General features: G+C 61.2%; 2 protein-coding genes across 5 annotated transcripts; one reads left to right on the forward strand and one right to left on the reverse strand.

Annotated features, from left to right (window-relative positions):
• Positions 1-410: 410 nt before the first annotated feature.
• On the forward strand, positions 411-7,278 carry GATD1 (glutamine amidotransferase class 1 domain containing 1). Of its 4 annotated transcripts, none has more exons than XM_059069084.2 (8): positions 411-866; positions 2,394-2,470; positions 2,906-3,011; positions 3,379-3,486; positions 4,440-4,534; positions 5,224-5,317; positions 5,488-5,599; positions 5,682-7,278. In XM_059069084.2, the coding sequence occupies exons 1-8, from the start codon at positions 698-700 to the stop codon at positions 5,686-5,688; spliced, it is 768 nt and encodes a 255-aa protein (XP_058925067.2). In that variant the 5' UTR covers positions 411-697; the 3' UTR covers positions 5,689-7,278. The 4 variants fall into 4 exon arrangements, with proteins under 4 accessions (XP_058925067.2, XP_058925068.2, XP_066894028.1 ...); XM_067037926.1 differs by lacking the exon at positions 411-866 and adding an exon at positions 939-1,162; XM_059069085.2 differs by lacking the exon at positions 5,682-7,278 and having other exon boundaries at positions 605-866; positions 5,488-5,603.
• Positions 7,279-8,663: 1,385 nt separating this feature from the next.
• On the reverse strand, positions 8,664-17,897 carry TALDO1 (transaldolase 1). The gene is made up of 8 exons (XM_059068987.2): positions 17,735-17,897; positions 14,005-14,128; positions 11,930-12,037; positions 11,572-11,703; positions 9,602-9,777; positions 9,316-9,513; positions 8,956-9,101; positions 8,664-8,867 (listed from the first exon to the last, which is right to left on the reverse strand). The coding sequence occupies exons 1-8, from the start codon at positions 17,829-17,831 to the stop codon at positions 8,835-8,837; spliced, it is 1,014 nt and encodes a 337-aa protein (XP_058924970.1). The 5' UTR covers positions 17,832-17,897; the 3' UTR covers positions 8,664-8,834.
• Positions 17,898-18,332: the final 435 nt, after the last annotated feature.

Genomic DNA, 18,332 nt, shown 5'->3' on the forward strand with positions numbered 1-18,332 from the left:
GCTCCAAGAGGAGGAGTCAGCTGCCAGTTGCTCCCCTGCAGCAGCCGCCATCACCCCCAGGTGTGCACGGCCACCTGGCCCAGATGTGGGCCCTGAGGCCGGACCTGAGTAACAAGCCCCACCTCAACCGCAGGGGGCTGGGTGTGAGGGACAGGGGCCGCCCCCTGGGATGGGAACCCACTCAGGAAGGGGAAGCGAGACTGCAACCCCACCTGGGGCGCACGCCAGTCACCATGACAGGTCATCTTGTGTGTGTCCTCCCCACTGGACACGAGGGCAGACACGGAGAGGCAGGCCACTGCCAGACCCAGAACGAGGCTTCTGGCTTGTGAGGCTCCATGCCACCACCGCTGCCTCTGTGCAGGATGCCCCTCCCAATTCCACATGCCACGTGGGACCCGTACCCTCGCAGACTGGCCTGCGCGGCCCTGGACTGGGCTTGGGAAGGGGAATGAACCATGCTCCTAACCGCGGGCAGGAGTCAGGCCAGGGGTCTGCTCAGGGCTGCTGAGGGATCTGGCCCGAGAAGACCCTAGGAGGCCCCTCCTGCGGCCCCGCGCCCAAGCTCAGACCTCTGCGGGCCCGCCGGGGCCACGGGGCGGACAGCGTCGGAAGAGTGGCCCGGGCGGACCTCGACCTGGACTCCGACCCGGACCAGGCCTGGGAGGGAGAGGCGGGGCGGGAGGCGGGATGGCGCATGCGCCCGGCGCAGCTCAGCCCGGCCCCCAGGCCGCCGCGGCCCTTGACCTTGCCCCTGGCACGCTCTGCGCACGCGCAGGCCGCACAGGCCGTGGCTGGGCCCATGGCGTCCGAGCGGCTCCCGAGCCGGCCAGCCTGCCTCCTCGTGGCCAGCGGCGCCGCGGAAGGTGAGGCTCGAGAGGGCGGGGCGGGCGGGGCCGGGGGCCGTCCGCCGCGAGTGCTTCCGCCTGGGCCGGGGTTCTGTGGAGACGAGAACCGGGGATGGCGGCCCGAGGCGGGGCGGCGAGGGCAGTGGTGTCTCCTCCCCGCACCCTCCCCGCTGCCCGCCGGCCCGGCACACGGCCTGGAGGACGAGGGTGGGGAAGGGACGAGTCCGGTGGGCTCGCGGGCGCCGTGGCTGGTGGGGCCTGGTTCTCAGCCAAGGCCTCCGGGTGCTCAGGGTCAGCAGGGGAGGAACGAGCCGGTGAGAGTTGCTGGCGCACTTCCTGGGTCCTCCCCGTGCTGCCTCCATCGTAGAGGAGTGACGAGGCCAAGGTCGAGTGGCGGGAGGTGGAGAGCCGGGGTTGGGAGACAGGATAGACAAGACAGTCCGACTCTGGAGTCTGTCCCCATCTTGACTTCTGTATCTGCCCAAGTGGGCGGGGAAGTGAGGACCGCGGGTCACGGGGTCACAGTGTGCTGAGCCCCAGGGCCCCTGAGCTGTCTCCCGAATGAGGGATGGAGGAACTGAGGGACGCCCCCCCCGCCCCCGCATGGGGAGTTCAAGGGTGAGCCATCGAGAGTGGGGTTCAGTCCCGAAGACGTAGGTGGCTGGTCAGAGTGGGATAAGGGTGAGGAGGGGTCGCACTGGCTTGGCTGTGCCACGGGGAAGGGATGCTGAGGACATGGGGTGGGGGCACAGCTCTGACAAGGCTCCTGCGCTCTGTGGGCAGGACGAGCGGGCCCTCCAGAGTCCCTTCAGGGGACCCTGGGGCGGAGCAGGGGGGTGGGAGGGCTGGAGGAACTGGGCAGAACTGGGGAGACCGTCTTTGCCCAATTTGTGGACTCTTTACGATGAATGTGTATTAATTTGTAAGAGTGAATAAAGGTGAAGGCGAGGTTTTGGGATTGGGTCCCTCGATTAAATAAAGGTGGAGGGGTGCAGATCAAGTCCCTGAGAAGCAGGCGTCTCTGGTGGGGGTCTCAGCTCCCGGCAGGGTAGCCGGGAGCCTTCGCACTGGGCATGCGCAGAAGAGGCTGCACGCAGCCCCAGGGCCGGGGCGGTAGGCAGGACCGGGAGCTCGGTGAGGAAAGGAGCCAGCGCCCCACCCCCACCCCGGCCTGTGCAGAGGAGACCAGACGCACCGCGCTTCTTCCTGCTGACACCTGCTGCGGCCCCCACCTCCACGGCCACAGGCCTCGCTCACTGCTCTCCTCTGTGGCTGCATTGGGGGGTGGGGCTGGTGCTCAGCCCCTGGGGGTCTGTGCCGAGACAAGCAGAATGTCAGGGAACCTCATGCGTGGGTTTGCCTTCTGGAAAGGCCTTTCGTGGTCAGGCTGGGGAGACAGCCCCCCTCGGGGGGGTGGGGGGCTAGGGCTGCTACCCCAGCCATGTGAGGGGTGGGCCCCGGGGTGAGATGGGGTGAGGGGCTGCTCCCCAGGGCGGTCCGGGTCTGGGAGGAGCCCTGCACCCACCGGGCCGCGTCTCCTCGCAGGCGTGTCGGCCCAGTCCTTCGTCCACTGCTTCACTCTGGCCAGCGCTGCCTTCAATCTGCAGGTGGCCACCCCCGGGGTAAGTCCAGCCACCCTCTTCTCCAGGAGAGTGTTCCAGCCCCTGGGAGGAGCCGGGAGCCAGCTTGGGCTGAGGGCCCAGGACCCCGGTAGTACCATCTAGTTCTGTTCCCCATTTTCTCAGACCTTTGGGTGCCACAGACCTACCATCGGGAGGACTTCTCAGCCCTCGATGGTGTGGAGCTCAGGGTCACAGAAGTGACCCATCATGTGTTTCTCACTGCGCTAAGGGTCACCCCTGGGGTGGGTGGGACACTTGCTTCCGCTTTACAGGCAGGAGACTGAGGCCACGCAGGGCCAGGAGGGCTTGGGTGCTGCGAGGCTGGCCGGGGCTGGGCCGTCGGGTGCTTTGTCCCGAGGGACTGCTGTCAGTCCCACAGCCCTTGTCAGCATTTTCTTGAGCCACAGCGGGGCGTCTCATGTTGGGCTCCTGCAGGGGAGGACCATGGACTTCGTCGACGTGAACGAGAGCAGCGCGCGCTGGGTGCAGGATTTCCGCCTCAAGGCCTACGCCAGCCCTGCCAAGCTCGAGTCCATCGACGGTGCGGGGCCTGGGGGATCTGGGTGGGGGGTGGTTCCAGCTGGGGTCATGGCCCCAAAGTGCTCGCTCACTCTGTTCCTGGACCGTCCAGGGGCTTGTCACGAAGCACTGTGGCCATCCAGGGCCGTGTCCGGTCCGGCGTCCTGTGGCCGGAGTTCTCCAGCTCGCTCTGGGGGAGGGAGCTGGCAGGCACACAGAGGTGGTTTGTGAGCCTCGGGAGCCTTAGCCCACGTGGGGATAAGTGACACAATCCTTGTGACACAGTGGCTGGCAGGAGCAGCGAGGAGCTGGGCTGGTGGCCGTGTAGGGCCTGGTCCCAGCTGGCGACCTCGCTGTCTGTGACTGACTAGGCTGTGGTCTCCCGCCAGGTGCCCGGTACCACGCCCTCCTGATTCCCAGCTGTCCTGGGGCCCTGGCTGACCTGGCCAGCAGTGGGTCCCTGGCTCGCATCCTGCAGCACTTCCGCTCCGAGAGCAGTAAGTGGCCCCCGGGACTGGGGTTGGGGTGTGTATGCAGATTCGTGGGAAATGGGGCTCCACCAACAGGGAGGAGAGGCGGGGAGATGCCCAGTGAGGGGCATGGGAGGTGATGGCCATGGACTGCAGGGTTCAGGTTTTGTTGCTGGAGATGCCAGGTCATTTCAGGAGCCAGACAGGGTAGGTGTGAAGAGCCATGATTCTGACCAGTGAGTCCCATCAGGCCGCCGCCCCTGTGGTCCCTCTTGCCTGGCCCCCTTGGGGGCTCGTGGCTGGGGATGCTTTAGCCCCCCAGATGGGCAGGCTGGCCTTCTTCCCGGTGGGGTTTGGGCTCGGAGGCCGGTGGGGTGGGGCGGCTGGGAGGACTTCTGCTCTGGAGACATGGCGCCCTGGCTTGGCCTGGTATTGGCGGTAGCGGGCAAGTCGCTGCCATGGTGATGGGACGCTCGTTAGGGCCCAACAGGCAAACCCAGGGGCTCCACACGGCGTCCTTTGTTGGTGGGAATGGGGCCTCCTGGCCCCAGGCAGCAATTGTCCGGGCCTCCTCGGCCGTGGGAACGCACTCATGCCAGGCTGCCCTGAGAGGGAGGCTTGGAGCCAGGGGCCTGCGGGGCAAGAGGAGGGCTGGGGCGCCTCCCCCGCTGCACTCAGAGGCGGGGGGGGCTCCCAGGCTGGCTGCCCCGCAGTGCCTAGACGCCATTCGGGGCCTGGAGCCGGGTGGGTGGTTTTGCGAGGCAGAGGATGGCGGCGCTCTGGTGTGACAGGTGGGCCTGGCACCCGCCTTCCTCCTCGTTGTACCTGTTTCTTGGCCACGAGAACGACTTGAGGGGATCTGGGCTCTAAACAAATCCTAGTTCTGAGTTGTGTCTGGGGAGGGGAGCCAGGGAAGTGGGAGTGTGGGCAGGGGCCGGGGTGGCTTCCAGGGCCTCACTCTGGCCTGGCCCTGCTTCCAGAGCCCATCTGTGCTGTGGGCCATGGCGTTGCCGCCCTCTGCTGTGCCACGAACGAGGACAGGTCCTGGGTGTTCCAAGGCTACAGCGTCACGGGGGTGAGTGCACTGCAGGGGTGCTGGGTTGTGGATGGGTATGGAAGATGTGCACACGCATCTGAGAGCAGGGGGCCTGCTGGGGGGCCCAGGGTCCCCTCCGCTTGGGGGCAGCAGTCGTTTGCCCAGAGGGGCTCTTGGTTACCAGCATGGGGCAGGGGGTGGGGAGCGGGGGTCCTTTGGGGCCTTGTTTTGTGCCTGTTGAGTGTGTCACTCCTTTTGGGTCCAGGAAGAGGTGCCGCCACTTGGGCAGAGGGCCTGGCTGGACGTGGAGCCAGAGTCCGGGTTCTGGGGCAGGTCTGGGGAGGTCTGCCGGGCGAGGACTGAGGCCTAGGTGCGGGGGCTGCACGGGGCCGGCCTGGCCAGTGGCTGGGAAAGGGCAGGAGGAGAGGGGCGGGGGCTCTCCTCTGTGGGGGCCTCGGTCACCACCCTCACGTGGCTCTGTGCTCGACTCCCAGCCCTTCTGCTGGCTCTGCCCTGAGGTTACCTGCCCGGCTCATTCTGGTCACCTGTGTGCCCCGATGCTGGGTGAGGCGGTGACAGGCATCTCCCACCCCACGGTGGCCTTGTCACCTCAGGCGACCCCAAGGTGGGAGAGCCTCAGCCCCGGCCCCTGCTGCGGGCCCCTCCCTCCTCGGCAGCCCCCACGTGGCAGGCATGCCCCCCTGAGCCTGGCTGCCCTTCCCCTGCAGCCTTCCGTGTACGAGCTCGTCCGGGCACCCGGCTTCGCCCACCTGCCCCTGGTCGTGGAGGACTTCGTGAAGGACGCGGGGGCCTGCTTCAGTGGTGAGTGGGGGCCCTGGCCAGGCCCGCCTGCTGGGGCTGAGTGTCCAGAGGACCTTGGGGGCCAGCCCTTGACCACGAGTCCCTGGCCCGGGAGGGCAGGTGCGGGAGGGTCTCGGGAGCCGGCCCAGCACGTGGCCTGAGGCCTGGGCCCCCCGGGGGGTCTCCTGCAGCCAGCGAGCCTGACGCCGTGCATGTGGTGCTGGACCGCCACCTGGTCACTGGCCAGAACGCCAGCTCCACCGTCCCGGCCGTGCAGAACCTGCTCTTCCTCTGCGGCAGCCGGTGAGGGGCCTTGGCCTGGGTGGCGGGTGGGACGCTGCCTTGTGACCGGCCCCTTTGCCTTGACCCGGCCTCCGTCCCACAGGAAGTGAGGTGGCCCCGAACTGAGCCCGCCAGCGGATGCCACCACCTCCAGATGTCCCGGGTGTCCCCAGAGGCAGCTGGACTCTCAGGCTTCCGGGGACCCTGCCTCCACGACACCCCGGCCTGGCTTGCTGGTGGCTCTGAGAATCCTCCCTGAGGGGTGAAGGCTCTGGGGGAGGGGCTGAGCCCCCCACGCTGCAGTCTCCTCAGGGAGGGGTGGGGAGCGCCGAGGGCCTGCTGGAGGCCGGGTGGCCCTGGAGCACTGAGTGCCCCGCAGAGGGTCGGCTGTGGGGTCCGGGCTCCTCTGCCCGTCCCTGTTCACCCTGGTGTCGGGGGCAGAGGCTGAGCCTTCCTGGAAGCTGGGTGGCTGCCGGCTGGGATCCCAGGGTCCCGCTTCTGTGCTGAGGCTCCTCCCAGGCCTCCCTGTGGTCTCCCCAGGCCTTTGGGCGTTGGTGGGGGCTGGGTGGAGGGGGGCCCGCTGGCTGCTGCTGAAGAACCTGCTCTCACCCTAACCCTTGCCTAGTGCACGGTTTCAAACGTGATGGCGACCCCATGTTAAGGCCAGGATGGACCTTGGGGTGGATGCTGCAGTGTCACCATGTCCCTCCTGATGCTGAGAGAAACGCTTTTAATTGTGGATACAACACACGGCCCTGCCCAGGTGGCCTTGGATCCTGACGGCCGAGCCTGGTTTTGCAGCGGCTCTGCCTGTTTCAAGGTGGACGCATAGGAGCCGAGTTCCACTTGGAAGGAGGCCTTGAGTGTGGCTGGCTAGGCTGGGTTGGCAGGGGCGGCGGACAGTCCTGGGAATGCCAGGTGGCTGTCCAGCCAGCCGAGTCCCAGTGCAGCCTGGTCGCTCTCCAGCTTCCCCAGGGCACCTGTCCTGGCCTGTGGCCCTTGGCTGGGGCCTCCTGGAGCTGCTCTGGCCCCGTGTGTGTCACCATCCTTGTCTCAGCCTGACCAGCTCCGCCGTGTCCAACCCTTCAGAACAAAGGAGGAGGAAGCAGGGCGCCCCGAGTCAGAGGCAATGCTCCCATGTGCTCCTTTCTGTCCAGCATCTCCCGGTGTCAGGGCCCCTGCCCCCTGCTGGCCTGCTTTGTGCCCATGGCGCCTGGGCAGCCCCGTCGGTCACCCGTGTTTGCAGTCATCACGTCACGGAGTCATGGACGTCTCTGGACAAAAAGTTTTTTTCAAATGATGATGCCTTCTGACTGTGCAGACCAAGACCCAGGCGGGCTTCTGCGGGGGCCTCTCCACAGCCCTGCTCCCTGGTGGCTGATGCCAAGTCTGCCCCACTGGCTGGTCCTGCATATGCCAGGTCCAGGGCACTGGGGTGGCCGCTGGGTGGGTGCAGGTGCCTGTGCCCCCGGGGGTTCCCCACATGCCCAGGGTGTTTAAAATAGACACTGAGGTTTATCCAAGAGAGAGACCTACGACTCCACAAAAACAGTGCATGAACATCCGTGGTGTTTTTCGCGGTAAGCTGTAGCTTCCATAAAAGGAGCATTCTTACTACTGGACAATATTAATGTCCGTGTGGTGGACCCTTGGAAACATCATGCTCAGCAAAGGAAACCAGACATATGAAAAACCCAAAACTTCAGAGTGGATCAGTTATTTATGGCTGGGGGTGGGGGCAGAGCGAGGGACAAGTATGTTCTAAGGCGCTGGCCGCACAGGGTTGTGCCTGCAGGCAGGTGGGCTTCACGTCCGTCACTGGCATCCACCGTCTCCATCCTGAGGCCCCAGGCCAGGCAAGACGGGGAGCTGAGACCTCCAAGTCGTCCTAGGGACACAGGCCTTTGAGCAGCTCAGGGGGAGGGGGCCGCAGGAAGCCTTAGCCCCCTGACCCAACCTGGCCAGGCAGCTGGGGGACCGGGAGTGAGAAGCCCTGCCCACCTCAGCAGGTCCCTGTGCTGTGGCACCCACCCCCACCCAACCCAAGGCCACCCCCTTAGCACCAGGGTGGGTGGGTCAGCCTGGGCAGGCTAAGTGGCCCGAGGGGTGTGGCCCAGGGTGGCGCCTGTCCCCAGAGCCCTACCTGCTCAGCATTGCCCTTGCCTTTGCGGAGGGTGGCAGCTCCAGAACCACAAGTCCCAGCTACCTGCTCCAGCTCCAGCAGACAGGGTTCCAGGAGCCCCACTCACTTGCAGGGAGTCATGGGGAACAAGCCCAGCCCAGCAGGGGCCCCCAGGGTGGGGGTGGGGGGCACAGGGGCTCCCCGTTGACCCTCAGCCAGACCCAGGGCAGCGTCCCACAGGCCTATGCTGACACCTGGCTCCACTGGCGCAGACCTGGAGGGCCAGCCGGGGCCCCTTCCACCCACCTCGTGCTCCCAGGCAGTCTCACCCAGACCCTGCGTCCCCCCCACCCCCCAGCTTTGCTGTTCCAGGAACAGAGGCTGGTCCCAGGGGAGAGGAAGGCGCTCCCCTGTGGACCACCCATCACTGCCCCCCACCAACCCCTTCCCAGTGCAGCACACCTGTCGCTTGAAAAATCCAGAGGGTGCAAGTAAAGTGTCTCCACAAGCTGTGTGCCCTGCCTCTGCTCGGGGTTTGAGGTTTGGAAGCCCTGCTCAGCACACGCTACGCTGTTCACACAAGGTGGCGCCATTGCCCCACAGGAACCCGGGGCCTGTGGAAGGTCGCGGCTGTGCCTCCGCCCCAGGGCAGCATGGAGAGGCATGGGGGCCATTCCGACAGCAGGACACCCTGACGCAGCGGCTCTTCTCCTGCACAGCTCCAGAGGGCCCCTGGCACCCTCTCACCCAACTCTGCAAGCACAACCTACAAGCCCCGGGCCATGGGGCTCCAGACGCAGAGGAAGTGCTCGGGCAGGTCCCCGCCTTCTGTGTCAAGGCTCCCAGAAGCAGGTGAGGGGCTGTCACCCCTGCCTGGAGGTCCCCAGGGGGCTCTTAACCCAACCCCGCCTCTATCGGGCCAGGCTGCAGCCAGCGGAGGGGAAAGGAGACACACACGGGAACGAAAAGTGACACCTTTAATGCGCTGAGCAGAATTTTACATAAAATCAGAAATCTGTGATTCATCCCCGCTCTGATTAGTAAAAAAAAATCCAAGATTCGTAGCTAGGCATGTGCAATTAGGCCCCAATTCAAAGTCGGCGGCATATCTGCGGTCCAGCCTCAGGTGCCAAGCTATTTTCCGTTCTCCGCGCTGAACATTCGGTCCTAGAGACGGGCGGTGTGAGCCGGTGAGCCGTCCCCCGCCCCAAGCCCCCCAGCAAGGCCCCCCCAGACCGTAACCCTGGGCTCTCACTGTCAGCATCTGCTCCAGCTTCACAGCATCCGCGGCAAACCTGCGGATCCCGTCCGAGAGCTTCTCCACGGCCATGCGGTCCTCATTGTGCAGCCAGCGGAAGGCCTTCTCGTCCAGGTGGACCTTCTCCAGGTCACTGGCCTGGGCTGGGGGAGGGCACGCGCCGGGGCCTTGGGCTCAGAGCTGCCCTAAGGCCCCTGCCTGGCGCGGCCCCCGCGGCAGGTGGGCTGGACAGCAGGTGAGTGCAGGCTGGCCCTGCGGCTCTAGGCTCCACAACCTCAGGTGACGGAGGCACCGATGTCCCCATGGGGGCCTTGAGCGGGGCGGGGCGGGGGTGGTGGTGGTGGTGGGGCTCCTTACCTGCCTTGACCGAGAGCGTGGGCGCCAGCTTGCTGTGGTCCTTGAGCAGCTCCCCCAGGAGCTGGGGAGAGATGGTGAGGAAGTCGCAGCCCGCCAGGGCCTTGATCTCGCCTGTGTTGCGGAAGGAGGCACCCATGACGACGGTCTCGTAGCCGAACTTCTTGTAATAATTGTAGATCTTGGTGACGCTCTTCACTCCTGGGGGGACAGGCCCAGAGCTGCCATGCCGGCCGCCGGGAGCTGAGGGCACAGCCCTCCTCCGCCCCTGCATCCGAGTGCTACTCACCGGGGTCCTCCAGGGGCTCAAAGGACTTCTTGTCCGTGTTGGCCACGTGCCAGTCGAGGATGCGGCCCACGAAGGGGGAGATGAGTGTCACCCCCGCCTCGGCGCAGGCCACGGCCTGGGCGAAGGAGAAGAGCAGCGTCATGTTGCAGTGGATGCCACGCTGCTCCTCCAGCTGCCTGTGGGGGAGGCAGGGGCGCCATGAGCAGCGGGGACACAGCGAGAAATGCTCACGGTTCAGTAACTGAAAGGGCAGGAACAGGGTCGCCCCACCCTCGTTAAGAACAACTCTGGGGGCTTCCCTGGTGGCGCAGTGGTTAAGAATCCGCCTGCCAACGAAGGGGACACGGGTTCGAGCCCTGGTCCGGGAAGATCCCATGTGCCGCGGAGCAACTAAGCCCATGCGCCACAGCTACTGAGCCTGGGCTCTAGAGCCCGCGAGCCACAACTAATGAGCCCACGTGCCACAACTACAGAAGCCTGTGCACCTAGAGCCCGTGTTCCGCAACAAGAGAAGCCTGCACACCGCAAAAAAGAGTAGCCCCTGCTCGCCGCAACTAGAGAAAGCCCACACGCAACAAAGACCCAGTTCAGCCCAAAATAAATAAAATAAATTTATTTAAAACAAAACAAAACAAGACCCACCCCGCCCCAAAAATCCCTGGAGGAACTTCCCTGGTGGTCCAGTGGGTAAGACTCTACGCTCTCAATGCAGGGGGCCCAAGTTCGATCCCTGGTTGGGAAACTAGATCCTGCACGCAATGCTTCAACTAAGAAGTCCGCAGCCCTCAACAAAGACCCAGCATAGCCAAAAATAAATAAATAGATATTTAAAAACAAAAATGTGTAGAGTTCAAATTAGTTCATTTTACTAAAAAAAACAAAAACAAAAACAAAAAACAAACTCTGGAACATTCACCAGGGCTCTCTCGGGCTAGTGAATTGTGGGCGACCAGAACTTCCTTCATCAAACCAGCTACTCAAAACAGGGACAAAGGCGAGAGGTTCCCTGAGAGCCACAGACCCGGCCCCTCACCTCGTCACAGAATCAGCTCCTACCACAGCGCCATCCTGCCTCAGTCCCACCCGGAGCCCGCGGCCTCCCCGGCCCCACTGCTCCCCCTCGCCCTTCTGGGCCACCCTGCAGAGAGTCGGTCACCCACGTGACATCCCGCAGTGGGCCGTGAAAACAGGGCCCTGGCCCCACTCTGCGACTTGCCGGGACGTGGACTGTGACAGCCGAGTCCCTGTCCCAACAGACAGTTTCAGAGGCGCCTCTGCTGCCTGGCTGCAGGAAGGTGGCTAAGAAGTGCAGCTGAGGGGGCACAGGGCAGCCTCGATGGCCGGCACCACGACCACAGCGCCAGCAACTCCGCCCTCCAGTGTGCGCCCACCAGAGACAGCACCAAAGCTCGAGCACATGTGCCCACAGCAGCACCACCCTCGACAGCGCCAAAGGCAGGACCACCACGTGTCCCTTGAAGGACGGACTCAGAAAATGCAGCGTGTACACAAGAGCGAACAACAGCTTTAAGAGGAATGCAGCCCCAACACACGCACAGCATGTGTGAACCTTGAACACATGCCCAGCAAAGGAAGCCAGACATGAAGGCCACGTGCTGCGCGATTCCATCACACGGAAGAGTCCAGAACAGGCGAGTCCAGAGGCAGAAGGTTGCAGGAGTGGAACAGATAACACAGGGCCCCCGCTGGTGCACAAAGGGCGCTCCTGGGACAGCCGTGCATGGCCCTGCGGGGGCGGGGAGGTGGGGGGGCGGCGCCAGAGCAGCTCCCTGTCTGCACCTGCTTCTACCTCCTCCGCGCTGAGCACAGCTGCTGGGAAGTGATGTACATCCCGTACGCGGAGGACAACGTGACGACAGCGTGCGGCATCGCACGGGGCCTGCTTCCGAGGCCCACCGGGATGGGCAGGGCAGAGTCCCCACCGGCTCCCTCCTCACAGGGACACTTACTTTCCAGCCTGGATTCCTTCCCAGGTGGACGACAGCTTTATCAGTACCCGGTCCTTGCTGATGCCAGCCTCCTTGTACAGGTCGATGAGGCGCTGGGCGCGGGCCACCATAGCATCCTTATCGAAGGAGAGCCTGCGGGGGCGGGGCTGTGACAGGGGCACCCAGCAGCCAGCCAGGGGGTGCACAGTGTGCCCGGCTCAGAACAGCTTAGCGGGACTGATATTCAAGCAGGGGCCGGAGACGAGCAGCTCATCGGGGATCAGCCACAGCAGCACCTGGGCGCCACGTGGGGAACCACGGACTGAAAAGCAGCTGTTGCCCTCGGCCCACATCACCTGTGTCAGCCCTGCGTCCTTACCTTGCGTCCACTTCTGTGGATACGCGGCCTGGAATTTTCTTCAGTATTTCTGCTCCAAACAGCACAAAAAGTTTATCAGTAGCATTTGTAATCTGTTCCTCTTGTGATCTGAAAGTCCAGGGAAAAAATTAGGTTAGAAGCTTGTTAGATTTAAATGCACAGGATTCTACAAAACAAATTCTGTTATTCATTTCCCAAATTCTTTTCCCTCCAACTTTTTTCTTACAATAATTTTAAAAAATTGTGGTAAAACACACATAGCATAAAACTTACCATCTTAACCTTTTTTTTTTTAAACTTTGGCCATACCTCACAGGTTGCAGGACCTCAGTTCCCCGACCAGGGACTGAACCTGGGCCACGGCAGTGAGACTGCAGAGTCCTAACCACTAGGCCACCAGGGAACTCCCCCCATCTTAACCATTTTTTGTTTTTTATTTTTTTATTTTTATTTTTTTCATTTTTTGTTTTTTAAATGAGGATTTTGGGTTTTTTTTTTTTTCAACTAATTAATTTATTTTCGGGCTGTGTTGGGTCTCCGTTGCTGTGCGCTGGCTTTCTCTAGTTGTGGCGAGCCAGGGCTACTACTGTTCATTGCAGCGTGTGGGCTTCTCATTGCAGTGGCTTCTCTTGTTGTGGAGGATGGGCTCTAGGCATGCGGGCTCAGTAGTTGTGGTGTGCAGGCTCTAGAGCGCAGGCTCAGTAGTTGTGGCGCACAGGCTTAGTTGCTCTGCGGCACGTGGGATCTTCTAGGACCAGGGCTTGAACCCGTGTCCCCTGCACTGGCAGGCGGATTCTCAACCACTGCGCCACCAGGGAAGCCCTATCTTAACCATTTTTAAGTGACTAGTTAGGGGCACTGAGCGCATTCACATGTGGTGCAACCATCCCTGCCTTCCATCTCCACGTTTTCATCCTCCCAAACTGAACCCTGTCATTTTTTTTTTTTTTTTTTTTTTCTGTACGTGGGCCTCTCACTGTTGTGGCCTCTTCCGTTGTGGAGCACAGGCTCCGGACGCGCAGGCTCAGCAGCCATGGCTCACGGGCCCAGCCGCTCCACGGCATGTGGGATCTTCCTGGACCGGGGCACGAACCCGTGTCCCCTGCATCGGCAGGCGGACTCCCAACCACTGCGCCACCAGGGAAGCCCTGAACCCTTTCATTTTTGGGGACTTGAACAAAACAGTCTTTCCAATCTCTTTGAAGCTGCCTGGGCAGATGAGTAAGGTTCATGATGCTGTTCCAAAACGGACCAGAAAGATCTCCAGCCCGCGTGTCACAGGCTGGACATAGGAGCAGGGCTAGTCTGGTGATCACTAAGGGCACCACCTTGTCACCAATTCCAGGAATACCAAGAAGGGACAGGGAAGCAGCCAGGATGGGGGCGGGGGGCACATGGTGGGGGCAGGGTGGCCCAATGCATGGAGCAGCTGTCACACACTCACCTGCACACCACCTGACCTCAGCACACAGGAGCACCAGAAAGGGACAGGCCAGCCCAGCGTGGCTCCTGCCAGGGGTCACTGTTCCCTGTAGGCTCACTCTCAGTTGAGCAGTATTGCCCGGATGACAATTTAAAGTGACATCCAGCAAAGGCCAATCTACATAGAGGAGAGCCAGTCTATGGTCGCTGGCAGAGGCTCCAGGGAACCTTCTAGGAGGTGCAGATGCTCCAGGACCGGGTTGTGACTGTGTCTGCACCACTGCATAAACTGACCAGAATGAATTGGACAGTGCACTTAATGAATCTCACTCTAGCGGAAGTGCTAAAACATCACAAAAAGCCAGAAAGCAGGTCCACGGTCACCGGGGCAGGGGAGACTGACTGCAAAAGCGGGGAGGTACTTCTGGGGTGGTGTCTACATGTTCCTGCAAACAAAACTCAATGAACTGTATATGCACAATGGGTATTGCCTGCTATGTGTAAATAACATGTCGGCTATTTCTTTCCTGACAAAAAGAAACGGGAAAGCAGACAGCATTCCCTCCCTGAGTCTAAGACCCCTGAGAACTAAACTCAGGGAGGGAAGGAAGCAACCAGACCAGCTGAGGGCTGCTGCCCAGACCCACACTCACCCGCCCAGCCTCCGGCCGTAGGCGATGGCCTCCTCCACCAGCTCCTGGTAGGTGGGCATCTGTGCCGCGGCTAGGATCAGGGACGGGTTGGTGGTGGCATCCTGGGGCTTGTACTCATCGATGGCTGGGGAAATAATTGTGGAAAGCAGGGAAGTAAGCGGAGTGCTCGCTTCCAGCCAGCAACCCGGAAGCCAGCAACCCGAGCCAACCCCTGTAAGCCCTAAACATGTAAACAGAGTCAAGCATGTCTTCTGAGCCAGGGTGTGGCCACACTTCACACGGAAGGCTGGCCAAGAGGCAGCTGTGTGCACGATGAGAAAGCAACAGAGACTAAAGCCAGGAAGCAGGTGTGCCGAGGGCCCAGGGCCGCCCAGCGCCGGAGCAAGAAGGGAGGTGGCCGCCCGACAGCGTTGGCATCCAGGTCTGTATTCTCCTTTAACACACTAGCACCTTCTTGATAACCAGGCTAAGAAGTCCAAGGAGTCTTGTGGCCCAGAGTCATGGGGTAGCACAGAGCTCACGTTCACCAAACTCAGTTTCCAGGATTAGCTGGTTCAGTAAGTTGATTGGGCAAGTTAGTATTGTCAAAGTATCTTCTGATGACAAAACTACAGAGATGGAGAACAGGAACAGGGAAGGGGGACGGCTCTCAGGGCCAAGGGAGGTCTCTGTGGCTGGGGAACAGCTGTGTCCTACCCATCCTGGTGGCTACAAGAACCTGTGCACTATAAAACTGCCACAGGGGATGCCCCGTCCTCTGTGCAGGTGGAAACCAGTGGACATGGAGCTGGCCTGAAGCCTGTTCATGATGTCATGCTAGTGCCAAGTTCCTGGTTCTGATGTCGGCCACACAAAATGTCACCACTGGGGGACTATGGGTGAAGGATTCATGGGACTCTATGGGCTAATTTTGCAACTTCCTAAAAGTCTATAATTATTTCAAAATGACAAGTTAAGAAAAAGTACTCTAGAGCAGAACTTACACAGACAGATGTGTTAAAACCCAGAGTAATGCACTGAAAATAGTGCCTATCATCATATAAAATTATACCTTGATAAAGCTGACGTTTAGCAAAATTAAAAACAAAACCAAGGGGGCTTCCCTGATGGTACAGTGGTTAAGAATCCGACTGCCAATGCAGGGGACACGGGTTCGAGCCCTGGTCTAGGAAGATCCCACATGCCGTGGAGCAACTAAGCCCATGCACCACAACTACTGAGCCTGAGCCCCAGAGCCCGTGAGCCACAACTACTGAGCCCGTGTGCCACAACTACTGAAGCCTGCGCGCCTACAGCCCATGCTCTGCGATAAGAGAAGCCACCACGATGAGAAGCCTGTGCACCGCAACCAAGAGTAGCCCCCACTCGCCACAACTAGAAAAAGCCCGCGTGCAGCAACGAAGACCCAACACAGCCAAAAGTAAATAATTTTATTTAAACAAAACAAAACCAAGACCTATCTGGGGTCAACAGATGGACTTCAGACTCCACGGACCCTTAAACTGAACGCAAAATCGGGTGTGGGGCATCATTCTGGGAAGAGCATCCACAGCTTTGATTGTATTTTCAAAGAGGCCCACGACTCCCTGAAGGTAAGAACCTTCAGTTCATAAAGTGACCACAAACCAAATTTACAGGGGCTTCCCTGGTGGTCCAGTGGTTAAGACTCTGTACTACCAATGTAGGAGGCCATGGGTTCGATCCCTGGTTGGGGAACTAAGATCCCACATGCCAGGCGACACGGCCAAAAAATAAAAATAAAACAAAAAACCCCCCAAATTTACAACTATGTAAGATTTATGGATATACATTATCAACAAATGTATTTTTAAATAAAGTTCTTAATATTCACTTAGAAATCTTTTTTTTTAAAGTTATTTATTTATTTTTGGGTGTGTTGGGTCTTTGTTGCGGTGCACGGGCTTTTCATTGCGGTGGCTTTTCTTGCTGCAGAGCATGGACTCTAGGCGTGTGGGTTTCAGTAGTTGTGGCTCGCGGGCTCTAGAGCGCAGCCTCAGTAGTTGTGTAGGGACTTAGTTTCTCCGCGGCACGTGGGATCTTCCCGGACCAGGGCTCGAACCCGTGTCCCCTGCATTGGCAGGCGGATTCTTAACCACTGCACCACCAGGGAAGCCCTCACTTAGAAATCTTAAATGTCAGCACTTGGGTTTAGATATTTCTAAAAAGAAAGAGGGGGGTGGGGGGAAAAGCAAGCATTCCTCAGGACCCCTCCCGCCTTGTTGGCCCTACACTGACAGAAGGTGTAACAAGACCAGCCATCCTGCGGCTGCTGCCTGGTGAGACCCGAGAGGAAACGATACAGACCAGGGCTTTGTCAACTCACAAAGATGGGAAATATTCCATGCTAAGAAGGTGCAGAAATACAGGCAGCCACTTTTCCAGCACCCTCTATCCTAGTGATGGCATTGCCAGAGGCCTGGATCAGGGAGGGAGGGGGTAGAAAGAAGACCGTGGCCTCCCGGGTGAGCAGGAGCTGGAATCTCCCAGGGCCCCCAGCTCTGATCAGGCGGGGACCCTCTGGCAGATGGTTTAAAGTACAGGTTGGACTCAAGCCCATCACTGTTTCCAGCTTTTATACTGAAGCAGCTAAACATGCTTACTCACCCTCCTAGACTCTGCTAGATAAAGAGGAATTAAAGCCTGTTTCTCAAGTCACCATGAGAAAGCAGAAAAGAGAGGAAATCCCTTCCGTACTGTGTGCCCCACAGCACTCATACCCAGAGAATTTCATGATTTTCCTGAAAATCTTAATTGCTCACAGCCTAACAGAATGGACGCTCACCTAGTCTGGGTTTCCGCTGCAGAGGAAGTAAAAACTAAGTCCCCAGCTGGCTCCAAGGAACATGATTCAAAGCCAGAAAAATCTAGATCTGGGACAAGCTTTGCTTTCCTCGGCGCACGGGGTTTTATCCCCGCAGCTCCTTGGCCCAACGTGGTGAACGTCTAACTGGCCCGCACCCGGCCGCAGGCACCAGCGTGCACAGCTGTCCCCTGGGTAGGGGTGGAAAGTGTGTGCAACACGAGGTTTCAAAAGCACGTGGTGTTATTCGCAGTTTCTGGTCTTTCTGGGCCCAGAACTAACTCATGTTCCTGCTCAGAGGTCAACATTCACGCAACAAAACTACCCCGTGTAACCACAAACGGTCCGCAGCTCCAAGCCGGACCTGGAGTCTCTCCCCAAATCAAAGCATTTGTACACTGTCCTCTGACGCACTGACGGCTCACGGCGGGCTCCCGCGAGCTACCAGCAGCGCAGAGGGGAAGGCGGCCTCGGGACGAAGGCGAAAGGGGGCCGGGCACGGGCGCCGAGGGCGGGGCGCGAGGGAGAAGGGGGGCGGGAAACGCGGGGGCGAAGAGCGAAGAGGGGTCGGGGCCCCGGGAATGGGGGGCCTGGAGCGGGAGGGAGAGCGAAGATGGGGGCGGGGGGCGAAAGAGAAGGGGTACCGGGAATAGGGGGGGCGAAGGAGGGAGCCGAGGTGAAGAGGGCGGGAGGCGAGGGAGAAGGGAGCGGACGGACCGGGTAAGAGGTTCCGAGGAGAACCGGGGCCGACTTCGCGGCCGGGGAAGCCTGGTAGCCCGGCCCGCCCCCCCCCTCACTTGCACGCTCGCGCCCCCGGCACCTCTCCCCGCCTCCCCTCGCCCCGGGCCCGGCCGGCGCTCGGCGCGCACGAAGCCCCTCTCTCGGAGCTCAGGGCCAGCGCAGCCTCACCGTGGAAGTCGCCAGTGTCGGCCACCACGGTGGTGAACTGCTTGAGCTGGTCCAGCGCGCTCTCCATCCTCTGCCGCTTCACCGGGGACCCGGACATGGCAAGCGGCGGCGGGCGCGGACGGCCCACAATGCCCCGCGGGCCGTGCCCGCGGGCGCGGCCAATCCGAGCGCGGCGCCGGAAGGCGGGCCTGCGCGCCTGCGCCCGGGCGAGGCCCCGCCCCCCCGAGCTGTACCTGACCTGGGCGGTTGAGGTCTCCCGGGAGATGCGCCTCTAGGGCGGTGCCCCCGGAGCGATACGCTCCCCAGAGCGATGTGTTCCCCAGGGCGGCGCTCCCGGAACGACGAGTGCCGCCAGGAGAAGCGTCCCGGAGACGGTGCCCCGCCCCCGGGGCGGTGCCCTCAGAGCGTTGGTTTCCCCCGGAGGGATGCGGCCCCCCACAGCTGTGACCCCGGAGTGATGCCCCCTTCCAGTGATTCACCCCTCCAGTGATGCGCCCCTTGGGGCAGTGATACCCAGAGTGATGCGCCCCCTCCGGAGCCGTGACCCCCCTGGAGCGAAGCACCCCCAGGGGTGCTCCTCGCTCCCCTCCTCCCGCGA

The sequence above is a fragment of the Kogia breviceps genome, chromosome 7, assembly GCF_026419965.1.
Source record: "Kogia breviceps isolate mKogBre1 chromosome 7, mKogBre1 haplotype 1, whole genome shotgun sequence".
Taxonomy (NCBI): domain Eukaryota; kingdom Metazoa; phylum Chordata; class Mammalia; order Artiodactyla; family Physeteridae; genus Kogia; species Kogia breviceps.

Coding starts and splice junctions, on each gene's coding strand:
- TALDO1 (XM_059068987.2), bottom strand. CDS start 17,831: ATGTCCGGGTCCCCGGTGAAGCGGCAGAGGATGGAGAGCGCGCTGGAC. Junction 14,129..17,734: donor CGACACTGGCGACTTCCACG/GTGAGGCTGCGC, acceptor TTATTTCCCCAG/CCATCGATGAGTACAAGCCC. Junction 9,514..9,601: donor TGAGCCCCTGGAGGACCCCG/GTGAGTAGCACT, acceptor CTGTCCCCCCAG/GAGTGAAGAGCGTCACCAAG.
- GATD1 (XM_067037926.1), top strand. CDS start 961: ATGGCGGCCCGAGGCGGGGCGGCGAGGGCAGTGGTGTCTCCTCCCCGC. Junction 2,471..2,905: donor TGCAGGTGGCCACCCCCGGG/GTAAGTCCAGCC, acceptor GGGCTCCTGCAG/GGGAGGACCATGGACTTCGT. Junction 3,487..4,439: donor GCACTTCCGCTCCGAGAGCA/GTAAGTGGCCCC, acceptor CCCTGCTTCCAG/AGCCCATCTGTGCTGTGGGC.